The sequence below is a fragment of the Pantherophis guttatus genome, chromosome 1, assembly GCF_059756535.1.
Source record: "Pantherophis guttatus breed Tessera chromosome 1, ASM5975653v1, whole genome shotgun sequence".
Lineage (NCBI taxonomy): Eukaryota > Metazoa > Chordata > Lepidosauria > Squamata > Colubridae > Pantherophis > Pantherophis guttatus.
This window is the reverse complement of record NC_142063.1, coordinates 51,165,032-51,179,196: the sequence shown is the minus strand read 5'-3', so window position 1 is coordinate 51,179,196 and position 14,165 is coordinate 51,165,032. Positions and strand designations below refer to the sequence as shown.

At 38.7% G+C, this 14,165-nt stretch overlaps 1 protein-coding gene across 13 annotated transcripts in view; it reads right to left on the bottom strand.

Moving 5' to 3' along the window:
* CEP128 (centrosomal protein 128) overlaps positions 1-13,921 on the bottom strand; it is a 187,257-nt gene extending 173,336 nt beyond the window's left edge. For 5 of the 13 annotated variants that reach the window (XM_087873286.1, XM_087873322.1, XM_087873305.1 and 2 more), the window contains exons 1-6: positions 13,590-13,847; positions 7,608-7,751; positions 3,863-3,949; positions 3,610-3,733; positions 3,202-3,320; positions 1,119-1,210 (exon numbers count right to left, since the gene is read on the bottom strand). In XM_087873286.1, coding sequence (XP_087729412.1) covers positions 1,119-1,210; positions 3,202-3,320; positions 3,610-3,733; positions 3,863-3,949; positions 7,608-7,745 — 560 coding nt within the window. In that variant the 5' untranslated portion in view covers positions 7,746-7,751; positions 13,590-13,847. Of the gene's footprint in view, positions 1-1,118; positions 1,211-3,201; positions 3,321-3,609; positions 3,734-3,862; positions 3,950-7,607; positions 7,752-13,284 lie in introns of all 13 variants that reach the window. The other 8 variants (XM_060687362.2, XM_087873309.1, XM_060687365.2 and 5 more) reach the window with 5 other exon arrangements.
* Positions 13,922-14,165: the final 244 nt, after the last annotated feature.

Sequence of the window (14,165 nt, the reverse complement as noted above, 5' to 3'; positions counted from 1 at the left end):
TATCTTTATTACAAAATTGCAGTAGCTTCTTATTTTCAAAATATGTTATTGTTTCAGAACAGGATTTGTTTTGTTTTATGTTTTCTCTCTTCTAATGAGAAGGAACCCACATAAATGGGAATACATCAAATAATTGAAGTTTATAGTATAAACTAAATGAAGAAGTAGTTAGATGGCTTAATTCTGTTCTAACTACCTAGAAACTACAAATGTTTCAGAATGAAATGGCCCACTTATTGGCAGGTGCTAATCACTGTTAGTATTACACTTGTATTTTGGGCTCTATATTAGTTGCTAATAGGTTTGGGTACAATTCAAAGTCCTGGCTTTAACTTATAAGTTCTTTACAGCTTGCTGGCCATATACCCACAAGATTGCCTTTTCCAACCAAAGTCCACCCGGGAGAAACTGCTAGTAGTGTCCCATTTTCATTAGCTAAGGGAACTAAGGCCAGAAAATGATATTTTTAGTTATGGCACCAGTACTAATAGCTTTTCCCAAAACAAGATTAGTCTTTTTGATGATTGATTTCTACAATTTGTTTACAGACTCTATTCAAGATAGCTGATGATTATTAAAGCTCTAAATATTTTGGGTTCGGAGTAAAGCAAGCAACATCTCCCATATGTATCTATCCAGGCATTCCATCAACTGCTCTTCCCCAAGCTGCCAAGTGAATTTATGGAGGAGTTTTATAAAGGACAGGGTTCTGTGAGAGACAGGGTTTTCCAGCTGTATAATTGCAATTTTTTAAAAATGCCTTCCCAAGGAAGGTATCTTTGCAGTCACTTAGTATTGTTTGCAGCCACTTAGTATTTCCGTATCTTGCTAAGTTATTTCTCTTCAGCAAGGCATTTTTGTATGCTTTATTTTAATAAGTGCTCACATTACATCAGGAAATTGGCTTTGATATATATTATTTTATTGCTTTTATTGGATTTTTAAATATTTTTATAGTTTTGTAATGTGCTAGAGAACTTCTGTTAGTAGGCAGATGCAATAACACATAATGTAATACAGTGAAATGACTGAACAAAACCATCAAACATCAAATATTTGTTCCTAATGTTAAACACTCCAGTTTCTCCACCAACCAAAGTCATTCTTTCATGTCATACCGATTTCTTCTTGAAAGTTCTCTGGTGAGGTCTTCTCCTAAGCGAATTTGTTCACTGCTGACATCTCTAAGTGACTGGTGTAAAGAATGCAGCTGCAGTATAAACACATACAGAACATAATTAGCTGTTTTAAACATATTTTTCTATCCTTTAGTATAGTAGTATATTTAGTATACACTTTTCAAAATACTGAAAGCTACAAAGTAGTTATAATAACAATAATTAGAAAGAAGGACATAATTATTAGATTTTTGCATCTTTATATATTAAGATCTATTCAAATTAGACCAAAGGACCTCGGTCAATCCTATGTAAAATTTATTGAAATATTTTAGTATTTCAGAATAGTTTTCTTTCAGAATTACTTAATATGCTACCGATTTTTTACACTCAAATTTTTCTAATTTCTAAAAAAATGCATTACTTTTTTTCAACATGATTATTCTTTTTCCAATTACTGGCACTACCTTTTGAATATCTGCTAGCTGAGATTAAAGCCAGTAAATTTTATTCACCCAAGAGTATCTTAAACATTCTTCTTAAACTATGTTTTATTATATTGTTGATGCTTATTGTTCTAAATTTCTCTCACCTTTCTTCAGCTGTCTTGTTATGCTATTCTTAGATTGATAAATCTCAAAGGAATCTTTCTATATTAACATTGGACTGTTTTAAACATTTTAAAATATACTAGCTATTCTAGAGTCCATTTTATGAAAAGCCATTAGCCAAAATCTATTTTCACTCTTTAATAAAAGAAACTGCAAATAGTAACAGCAGTAAACATTATTCAAAATAGTAGTGCAAGTAATCCTTAGATTACAGCAGTTGTATATACAATTATTCCTATATAGTACATAATAAATGTATGGGATTGCACTGATAAAATCTAGTGTCACATTTAAAAGCTTTTAAAAATTACTATTAAATGTGGTTTACTTAGCTATTATCTAAACATTTCACCACTAGCATGTTGAAAAACTACATTTAAGCAATTATTTTTAATAAGCTTAGGACATACTAAAATAAAATATACTAGATACGAATGTGTTATTGGGTATGTGTAGCATTACACAAAATAGAAAAAACATTTTAGTGGTTCATCTTTGAAAAGAATTTGTGTTCTCTCCTCAAAAGAAGATGGTACATTTTTAAAACACAGTAATAATATCAGCATACTAGAAAATTCCACATAAGCTTAAAAGTACTAATTCGCATAGGCTGTTTTATTTTGAAATGCAAGAAGAGAAAGATACAAATATTAAAATTTTGATGCTTTGGTGTAGTTTAAGTTTGCTTTCTTTTTTTCATATAATTGTGATTAGTAACATGGAGCAATTGTCCTGAAAAGATATACAAAGTCCCATTAGCCCGGGAGCAAACAGAATCTACAATATACAATTCAAACACTCTTAATAGTTATCATATAGGAGAGACAGACAGAAGATTAACAGAGTGCAATTACAAACACCAACTAGCAATCAGATGAGAAAAAAAATCCTTCATTTCACAGCAAATGGATAGACTCAACCACAGTTGTGGCTGAGTTAATATTAGCATCTTAGATCAAGCCAAATCCAAAAAGCTAGGAAATTCCTGGAAGCCTGGTACTCAGACAAATCAGCCATCAACAGACACATTCAGATAAATACTTTTACACACCATTGAAATGACATAATAAAAAACTAAGAATGAAGCATAACAACTAGAGGGCATCCCCTTCAGCAAGCACACTCAAATAAGGCAGAATTAACATCAAATAAACATCATGCAAGAGACAATGCTCCAATCAAAGAACCACCAAAGAGGAAATCACACCCACACCAAAACTGCGGGACAAGCAACTATATATCAATCCCCATGCTCACTCACACCAATGATGTTAACTAGTTGGGTAATGAAGCATCTCCAAGCAAACAACCAAGAACTTCACATATATAATAATTCTCAAAGTCTACATCAACAAATTAATAGCTGAATTATGGATTTCACTATAATTGGTAATAAAGTAAAAAGGATTTGGAAGAAGTGGTTACGGGGGAAAAAAACATGAGCCTATGTGCTTTTAAGAATACCTACTCACCTGGTCCAATTTACCTCGCTGATCAACAAATCGAACAGCAGATCTAGACCGTCGCGGCCTGGTACCTAGGGTTGCCCTGTAATCTCTGAGAGGAGAGGTAGGCTTGACATGATGAACTTCTTCACAGAAAGAAAGATAGGAAAATCAGCACAAATTTCTCTTGAAATATAATTTATATATGAAGGTTCGTCTACCAATCTGCCAAGATACTAGTATTAATCTGTTCAAACATTATATTTTCCACCATGCTTACAGGTATACATTATTCACACAGAGCTACTACAAAGCAAAATTAATCAATAAAGTGTTTGCTATATTCATAAAACTGTAAATGTATATTCAATAGTTCAATAGGACGCCCGCAGGTAAGTCAGTATATGATTACAGCATGAGGTTCATTAAATGTACCTGGAGTTCCACCATCCAGGTCACTCGCATACAAGCTTGAAAGAGATGCACTTCTTACTCCAGAATTTCTCAATAAGCGTTGGTTCTTCATTTGGCCCAGGGACTCTTCCAAAGTTTCTTTAAGCTGTATGAAAATGGCAACTTGTTAGGTAGAAGACAATTTTCTTTCAAAATGCACTAAAGAATAGAAGAGAAACAGGAGTTTTATACTTTTACATATTCTAATTACTAAATTCAATCAATAGCTGCTTACATTTGCAATTGTTTCTGCCTGCTCATTGTTATACTCTCGATATTGGCCCAACATCTGATCCACATGTTTTAAATTCCAATTTGCATCCTTTAAATATGAGAAGAAAACATAATTAAACTACAATCCAACCTATAGATACTGAATGAGGGTTAAGTGAGGGAGTTCAATATTCAAAACAAGTAGTTTGTGCGCTTTTCTTACCAAATATGTAACCTTAAAGTCACAACCAGTTTAGTGCCCATTGATATTTATGTTTATTTATTTATTCAACTTTCTTACAATTATTAATACTGTATTATTTATTTATTGAATTTATATTGCCGCCTATTCGCCCATGGTGACTCAAGGCAGCTTACAGAATATAAAACCACATTTAAAACAATAAAAACTAACAAAAAGAATCAAATAAATGAATATAGTACAATATAGCAAAATTACCCCCACCTCCCACCCCCCCGCCCCGGCGACAGCAGATCACACGAGCCATTTAATGGGTCCATCCCGCTCTGGGTTCCCCAGGCCCGCTGGCAGAACCAGATCTTCAGCGCCTTCTGGAAGAGTATTACATTGGGGGCCATTCTAATCTCTAGGGAAATGATGTTCCAGAGAGAGGGAGCCACCAAAGAGAAGGCCCTTCTTCTGGATCCCACCAGGTATATCTTCCTCAGGGATGGGACCCACAACATTACCTGCCTCCCCGCTCTGATGGGTCGGGTAGATGTAACTGGCAAGAGGCAGTCCCTCAGATAACCTGATCTCAAGCCTGACAAGCAGCACCTTGAATTGCACCCAGAAGCAAATTGGCAACCAATGCAGCTCCCGCAGGAGAGGTAATACCCGTGCATACCAGGATCTGCACAAAATCATGTGGGCCGCTGCATTTTGCACCAATCAGAGCTTCCAGATGCTCTTCAAGGGCAGCCCCATGTAGAGTGGGTTGTAATAGTCAAGACGGGAAGTGACTAGGGCATGAGTGACTGTGAGTAGGGACTATTGGTCAAGGAAAGGGCGTAACTGGCGCACAACCTGCAGTTGCGCAAAGGCCCTCCTGACCACGACCGCCACCTGCTCTTCGAGGAGGAGGAGTCAGTCTAGCAAAATCCCTAGATTACGCACAGGATCTGTTTGGGGTAGTGCCACCCCATCCAAGACCAAAGGTGGCAATTTTCCCTGAGCCAATGAACCCCAAACCCAGAGCCACTCGGTCTTGCAAGGGTTTAGTTTCAACCCGTTGCTCCCCATCCACACCCTAACAGCCACTAGGCACTGCGAGAGGCAGGACACAGCATCACTTAATTCACCACAAACCGAGACATACAGCTGAGTATCATCAGCATATTGGTGAAACCTCAGTCCATGGTGACGGATGATCTCACCCAGCGGCTTTATGTAAATGTTGAACAGGAGAGGAGAGAGTACCGAGCCCTGCGGAACCCCGTAAAGCAGTGGACAAGAGCTGGATCTCTCCTCTCCTATCAACACTAACTAAGAGCAGCCACAGAGGAAGGAAGTGAACCAGGATAGCACAAGGCCTCCTACTCCCATCCCCCGAAGCCGCCCCAGGAGAATACTATGGTCGATGGTATCAAAAGCCGCCAAGAGGTCAAGTAAAGCAAGGATGGATGCACTACCCCCATCCCGCTCCTGCGAGAGATCATCCAAAAGTGCAACCAATGCCATTTCTGTCCCAAATCCAGGCCTGAATCCTGATTGGTAGGAGTCGAGATAATCTGTTTCATCCAGAAACTTCTGGAACTGCCGCATGACTACCTTCTCGACAACCTTCCCCAAAAAGGGAAGATTGGAGAAAGGTCGGAAATTATTCAACCGGGTGGAGTCCAGTGATGGCTTCTTAAGAAGAGGGTGGACCACAGCCTCCTTAAAGTGCTGGGCACTGCCCCCTCCTGTAGGGAAGCATTAATCACTGCCAGAGTCCACCCACCTGTCATCTCCTGGGAAGCTTTCACAAGCCAGGAGGGACATGGGTCTAAAACACAGGTGCCTGCATGCATACTCCCTAGGATCCTGTCCACTTCCTCGGGAGTAACAGGGTCAAACTGTTCCCAGATAATAGGGGGAGAACCTGCCTCAGGGGCTGTATGATGCCTCCTTCTAGAGTTCTAAGAGAACCATATCAAATTTAATACACTTTTGACAACTATATGGTTGTCCTAACCATATAGTTGTCAAAAGTGTGTTAAATTTGTACTTGCTCTAACCCATGTTTCTCAACCAGGGCAACTTTATGATGTGCGGAGCAGTTCCCAGAATTCCTCAGTCAGCAGTGGCTAGGGAATTCTGGGAGTTGAAGTCCATACCTAAAGTTTTCACTTTTGAGAACTGCTACTCTCATCAATTAACCTCATAGTATGCCTAAAGCAGACTATAACCATGTTGAATAACATGGCAGTGTTCAGAAAGCTGCATATCTTACTATTTCCTTGATTGTAGATAATTTAGGAATATTAAACCTTAGTGAACCAAAAGACAACAGGAAGTGAACTTGTATGGAGTTAAACCCCTAACCTGTGTATCAGTAGAAATTATCTAGAAGAAACTATCTAATAAAAACTATTAAGACAAAAACCTGTTTCAAAGGTGCTTTTTCAAGAGGCAACTGGACTTTCTGGTTTTTCTTTGAAGATGTTTCGCCTCTCATTCAAGAAGCTTCTTCAGCTCTTCTGAAGAAGTTTCTTGGATGAGAAGCGAAACGTCTTCAAAGAAAAACCAGAAAGTCCAGTTGCCTCTTGAAAAAGCATGTTTGGGACAACCATGACCTGGATGACTGAGAATCTCCATAGACATAAAGCTGTCTCAAACTTTCTCAGGTTTACCGATGACTGAACCTGGAATCTTTTACATGTAAAGTACATGCGCTATGACTATGTTAAATTCAAGCACAAAAACTGATGAGCTCTCAACACATTGTTTCCCATTATGATCTATTTTCTTTCTTTCTTTAGTTAAAAACAGATACTGAACTATATCTAAATATGGAGGGATATAGAGCCTATAATCAAATGAACTTCCCACTTTATATTCAAATTGTCTTTTTAAAAAAAACAAAATGTGGGTTTTAGTATACTATAAATCATCTTGGCCATTTTTATAAAAAGGCTATATATATATTTACAGTTTAAATCAATAAATAATTCTAACTTAACAGCTGCCCTGTTTAATGACTGTCCAAAGTTGTGATGGCACTGAAAAGGTCATTTTACGACTGGTTCTCACACTTATGGCTATCGCAGCATCCCCACGGTCACGATTGAGATAAGGGCATTTTGCAACCAGGAGGTGTTTCAACCATCACAGTGTCCCACAGTCATAGGATTGCCCTTCCTTAAAAGACCCTACATAAACTCAGCCATCCTTGATAACTAGTGTTTTGTCTCTAACTTAGTCTTTTTGAGAAGAATATTGAAACAGTGGTTAGATTAAATACAAGCAAAATAGAGTGTCTTAATATCAAGGTGTTTTGTTCCAGATTAGTCTTTTAATTGGATGCCACTGCTTTTGAAAGAGCAGATCCAAGATCTTCCTGGATTCATAGTCATTGCTTTATGGACAGATAGAGGCTAAGGTCTGGGAAGCAGTGCTCAACTACTACTAAGTAAACTACTAAGAATCAGACTAAACAAACAAACTTTTCCCAGGCTCAGTGTTACAAATCAAGACAATTATCTGACCATATAGAATTGGAACCCTTCCTTGTAATTCTACAAAATTGTTCTTTAATAGCAACCTGCAAAGTATTTGCTAAAGTGTGAATCTTCTCTGCAACATCTTCAGTTCCATGATTTCGGATTCTGGTTGCTCTGAGAGGACCCCTTCTTCCAATTCTACGACGAATGTTATCAGAGTCGCTGGATGAATCTGCCATTGGAATCTTAAGGGTGAAAAAGACTCACATTAGTAAATTTTATTACATTTTATCAATTGCAATATCATATCACCAAGAAACAAACTCAGAAAGCATGGTGACCTTGCTTGGTTCTCATATACATACATACATACATACATACATACATACATACATACACACACACACACACACACACACACACACACACACACAATTACTATCCTCCTCACTTTGAGAACACTTGAAAAAGATCTTGAAGGACAGTTAGATTCAGGATACAGTATGTATAGATCTATTGTTTATGCATAGCCTAGAATTTGCCATTTCCTTAATATATCACAATCTCATTAATCTGCACTTGCGTTAATAATGATGACAAAACCTACCCAAAATTTGTAAAGTATTAAAAAGCACAGATAACACACTATAATGAACAAGGTTAATTTGAGACATGCCTCAATGTTGAAAAGATGGTGATCAATCACAAGGCTCAACACTATAAATCCTGTACATAACCCAGAATGAGAAGTCATATTTGTTTTCTCTTGTTTTTGAAAGAGCAAGGATTTCTAACAAACTGAATTTTTCTTCTGTTATGAATTATAACCCCTTAATTCAAAATAGTCAGGGAGACTGGGGGGAGCTGAGCATTTACTGACCAGATGCCCTTCCTGACCCTAATATTGAGTTCACAGCAGATATTTTTTTCTTTGTGACCTAAGAAAGAAACATCTGTTGCTACAGTACCTAGGACTGAACTATTAACCTTTGAAGTTGGGAGGCGAGTGTCTTCACTACTAGACTACCATGCCGCTCAATAAGCTGGATGAGTATTTTGACCATTGTTCTTCATGGTGTTGACAGGATTGTAGAACAATCATCTTCCACTCTCTATACTGTAGCAGGATTATAGAAGATACTATAGGAGAACCTATAATGTAGGTGAGAGTATACAACCTCTTGTATACTCTGCACACTCCCATGCAGCACCTATTGTACACTGTTGCACACTCTCCCCAACCCAATCAACACCTTTTGTACACCCTGGTTCACCCATCCCAACCTGTGGAGTGACTCTCACATACTTCCTTGCAGCCTTATCCACCTCATTCACCTTCCCCAGTTCATGCCTGTGAGCCTGGAACTTGCAATATCCTGCCAGCTTCTCCACTGACTTGGGTGTGGGAAGCCAGCAGGAAGTTGCCTTGCTACTGACCATGGGATTCAGCTAACAATGACAACCAGAACTGCAGATATTGCTGTCACCAAGCAATGTGCTTGTGCTTTATGCCCACATTGTCACTGTAACTTGAGGAGTACCTGTAAGTAGTGGAAAGAAAGACATTACACAGAATAATTGAATAGGAAGTACAAAGATTTATATATATTTTTTTTAAAAAAAATAAAGAAATAATTCAATTCTACCTGCAAAAATTGTGAGTTCTAGATCTCTGGAGATTTTGAAGAAGAGGCTGGGCAGTCACCTCTTAAAGATGGTTTAATTGTTTTTCTTACGGAATGCAGAGAGATGAACTACATTGGGTTCAGTTTCAAGTGGGAAGAAAGACACTGGAAACATGGAGACTGCTTGGAAAGATGGTTTAATGGTGGACAAGATGACATGTTTTTTGGGGGGGGGGGTCCTGGCCAAAACTAGAGAGAGGGGGGGAGGGAGTTATACCCTCTCTTGGGCCCTGCCTTGAAGCTTCCTGTTCCTGTACTCTGATTGGTTGTCAGACTCCCATGGAGCCATGCAGTGGCTTGTAGTGTCTTGAGTCCCAAGCTTGGTTGAATCTTGCTGAGTGATGCAATCTCCCCAGGTGCCATGTGGTGACTTCTGATTGGTAGAGGGCTAATCCTATCATGTCCTGAGGGCCATGTCTTAATCCCATCACCCTGGAGCTGAAGCAGTGGGGTGGGGGGATGCAGGGAGCTGCAGGGAGCTGCTTTGTCTTTAAAACATGTTTCTCCTTTTCTCATCCAGGGAAATCTAATATTCTGCCTTTTTAATATTTCTTAAATATTTCATTCTTCAAAGAGGAGGATGGGTGCTAACTTCCTTCAACATCAATGAGTGTTGTTTTTTTTTTAAAAAAAAAAAACTTGGTAACTAAGATGTGTGGATGCAACTCCCAGAATTCCCTAGCCAGCACCTTAAAGCTGCCAAATTTGAAAAACACTGACCTAAATGATCCTTAGCTTCCTTTTCAAGTTCACTATTACAAGTAGTCCTTGATTTATAACAGTTCATTTAGTGACTGTTCTAAGTTACAATGTTACTGAAAAAAGTAACATGCCCATTTTTCACACTTCCAACTGTTGCAGCATTCCCATGGTCACTTGATCAAAATGTGGATGCTTAGCAACTGATTCATATTTATGATGGTTGCAGTATCCTGGGATCATCTGATCACGTTTGTGACCTTCTGACAAGCAAAGTCAATGGGAAGTCAGATTCACTTAACAATGTGTTACTAACAACTACAATGATTCACTTAACAACTGTGGCAAGAAATGTTGTAAAATGGAGCAAAATTCACTTAACTGTCTCGCTTAGCAACATAAATGTTGGCCTCAATGTGGTTGTAAATTGAGAACTACCTGTATTCTTGTTGCCTGACCTTGTCTCTGTGTATTGGGGTGGGAATGTTTGAAAGAAATATCATAGTAGCCAACTGTTTCCAGACTGTTATCATTATGACTCTCAAGTTTTCAAAGATATCACTATACTTCCTTTTATAGTGGTTTTGAAGAATCTTACATATGTAAACTGTATGCAATTATCCAGACATGTAAATATCATTATGCACATACATTAAAAGTTTGTATTCACACATCATTATGGTATAGCAAATAGCAATTTGTCCTAAGCACCTGATAATCACTATAGCAAACCCTAGCCATGAAGGGAGATTTCTAAAAGCTACTATTTTTAGTACAACAACTCCAAAAACAAAAACTTCATTCAGAACCCACATTACTAAACAGCAAAAGAAAGTCTCATTACTTCACTGCCAGGATCAGTATTAAAAGAAAAAGAAAAGTTGGCTGAATTCATCCCATTCATCCAGAAATAAGGCAACCCAGTTAAGAATGTTTACAGTATCTTTTTTTTTCTAAAACAGAATTGGACTGATTCTGCTATTTGCCACAACATTATTCTACAGTTTAATTAGTTTATAGATTCACAGAGAGTGAAGGGATCATTTTGGCCACTCACTCAACTCCTTCTCCATGTAGAAATCCAAATTAAAGCATCTCTGAAAGATGGCTCCCAGTCTCTACTTAAATATCCAGTAAAGGGGAGTTTAGCAGGTCTCTCACCAATCAGTGTAAAGCCAGAACAGTCTTTCTGTTAGTAAAATGTTGTGTAACATGCAATCAGAAATTTGCCTTCCTCTTTCTTAAATCTATTATCCAATGTCCTATCTCTGAGATAAGACATTGGATGTGAGAACAATTCTTGGCCTTCTTTTGTGTGACAACCTCTTATACCCAATGAGTTCTCAGAAGCTTACTGATAACAATTTTTGAAACACATTATCTTGTCCACATATGCCATGAACTGCAAAAACTGAAATATAATAGTAGTAGTTACACATAAAGTCAGGAGTAGTCATTTTAAAAATGCACCTTTGTATGTATATAAAACATCAATTTTTAAACACTTTACAGTATTCCATAAAAATGCAGATTTCACTTATCCATTGACCGAAAGAATAATAGAAACTTTGACAACAGTTTTCTTCCTTTCCCTATTCTAGTTTCTACTGAAGAATCATGTATATCCAGGGCTGTCAAACTCAGGGCCCACAGGCCAGATGCATCACATGCTGGCCACGCCCACACCCAGTTTAGTAAAGGGAGGGAAATCCCAATACTTCACGTGACGTTGCCGTAACGATGTGAGTTTGACACCCCTCGTGTATATATACTATGCTACCTCTACTTTGCAGATAAACTAAATAGAAACCTTTGACCTGTTCAGACGAAATTTATCTGTAAGGCAAACTTTAATAATGTAACCAGTAACTTTTGTTATCATGTATTTCTACCATAATATTGTAGTGATACAATTATGATCTACCTTAGAGCAGATCCATGGCCTGACAGGGGATCCCAAATCAAGGCTAATATTCTAGGGCATGCACCCAGTTCATACAGGACTTCTCACTTGAAACAGGGACATCCTTAAAATTGATTCATTTGAATTGAGAGCAGTAATCCTTACCTTTGATAAAGTAGTAAAATAAATTAGTGAAAAGACTAGCCTAAAAAAATACATGCACCATTGCAAATCTTCAAGGTGAAGAAGCTGTCAGTGAACTTCACAATTCTCCAGAACACAATTTAGTCCCCTAAATACAGAATGTCACAATTGCAAATAAAATATAGACAGGATAGTAGGGGGAAAAAGTCACACCCTAGCAGACTATTAGCAAAAAGACACTTAGGAAACTTTAAATACAACTTCTCCAAACTTCTATCAACAGGAAAAAGGAAGTTGAGTCAAACTAAGAACTTAGGGGAACATTTATATGTGCTGAGCCACTTTCAGTTCAGTCAGCATAAAATTAAACAGAATACAACCATTGGAAAAGTAAGTTGAAAGGGAGCAAGGGAAAGCTTTGTTATAGTAATCAGGACCACACTATATTGTGATTCAGGAACAAATGGATCACACCCATTTTTACCTAGAATATCATCAGCCTATAGACATAGTTCCCATTTCCATCCCAGTACAGCACAAAGTACTGTAAAGGTTATCAAACTGTCTCATCTGTTGAGGGAGGGAGGGAGGGAGGGAGGGAGGGAGGGAGGGAGGGAGGGAGGAAGGAAGGAAGGAAGGAAGGAAGGAAGGAAGGAAGTTTAAAATCTATTTAATTCAGTGGTGATATGCCTTAAGACAAACATGAACATATACTTTAAGGCACTGCTAGAGTACAATTTTTCCAGAAAACAGAATTAACCCCCTCATCCAGCATACTGTTAAAAATGCAAAAAAAAAATTGCCTCTTTTCAAAATTAATTATGACTCATAGTATTGCCTCTTTAACATATATCCATTTGCAGCCTCACATAACCACATGGATGGAATATGCAACTGAAAGCACAGACACTTAGGAACTGTCACAAATGGCTAATACAGAATCGCATCATATGAGTAGACTTAAATAAAATTTGAATAAGAGCAAGTTCTTCCAAATCAGGCAGTTTAAAAAAAAAGTTTTAGTTTACAACCCGGATAGTTATTCCAAAAATACATACTGTATGAAGTTCTTATGCACAAACATAATCTGAAGACACTTTTCATGTTCATTTCGCTTGAAATCCTTCCTAATATTATGCACCTCAATCTATGCACCCCATTTTGCCCAGAAGCTCTTCCTCCTAACCAGGCAGATACTGTACAGAATTGCCGCCTTCCCCAGTGTAAGGTTGCTGAAATCAACAGGGTTTATTACGAGTCACGAATGATGGTCAAATTATTGACCACCTCTTGAGCCATACCAGATCAGGATGAAAGAAGGAAGAGGCTGGGCAAAACACGAATCACCTTTACTTTTGATGCACATAATCGGGCTGCATAACTGGTTTCCGTTTAAAGTGTTGCAAAGTTTCTTTCGTCCGGATACTATAAAGACGCCGAATTTCAGCCACACAAAACTCGGGTTCCGCCAGCATAAGATCACGATCGATCGCGACCGCACGATCAAAGGCAATGGCTCTCTCCACCCACGAACGGATGCACCCGCTCCGATTCTCTCATTCACACTCGCTGTCATAACATCCCCAACGCTTATTTCAACAACTGGGCCCCGGACTCTTCTCCGATCCCGGGACTAACCCGCGCCTTCTCACATGAGAATAGTTGTCAGGAAAGAAGCATGACTCCCGGACGCCTCCGGCTCCAACTGTCCAACACCCGCCCCGCTGCCGCTATGGCAACTTGAACTAGCCGCCCTGCCACCGAGAGAGAGCGGCCTCGTAAGGCGCCAGTGCCCCTCGGGCGCCTAGCATCCTAGGAATCGTAGTTCGAATGTCCCGAGGCACCGATTGTTTCGAGTCGAGAGGAAACTACAGCTACCAGAATGCTCCGCGACGAGCCGTCTAAGGAACAGTCAGAAGCGCCCGTTCCTCGTTGCCGAAGAACCAGTACAGCAAGCGGTAATAGAGAGAGTCAGGCTGCGCCTGTTTCTTAAAGGCGTAGGCGCTTAATTTCAGCTCTGTGCGGTTTTTTTTACCAGTCAGATTCCTTTCAATTATGTTGGATTACAACGAGCTGTCCCAAAAGCTGCAAAGGAGTGACTGGGATTTTATCTCAGCCTGTTTGGAATGCACTGGGGTAGGAGAAGACTGAAATACACAACCACATCATAATAGGGCTAAAAGACAAATAAGAGATGTTGTTTTTGTTTTAAAACTTTATCTGGGAAA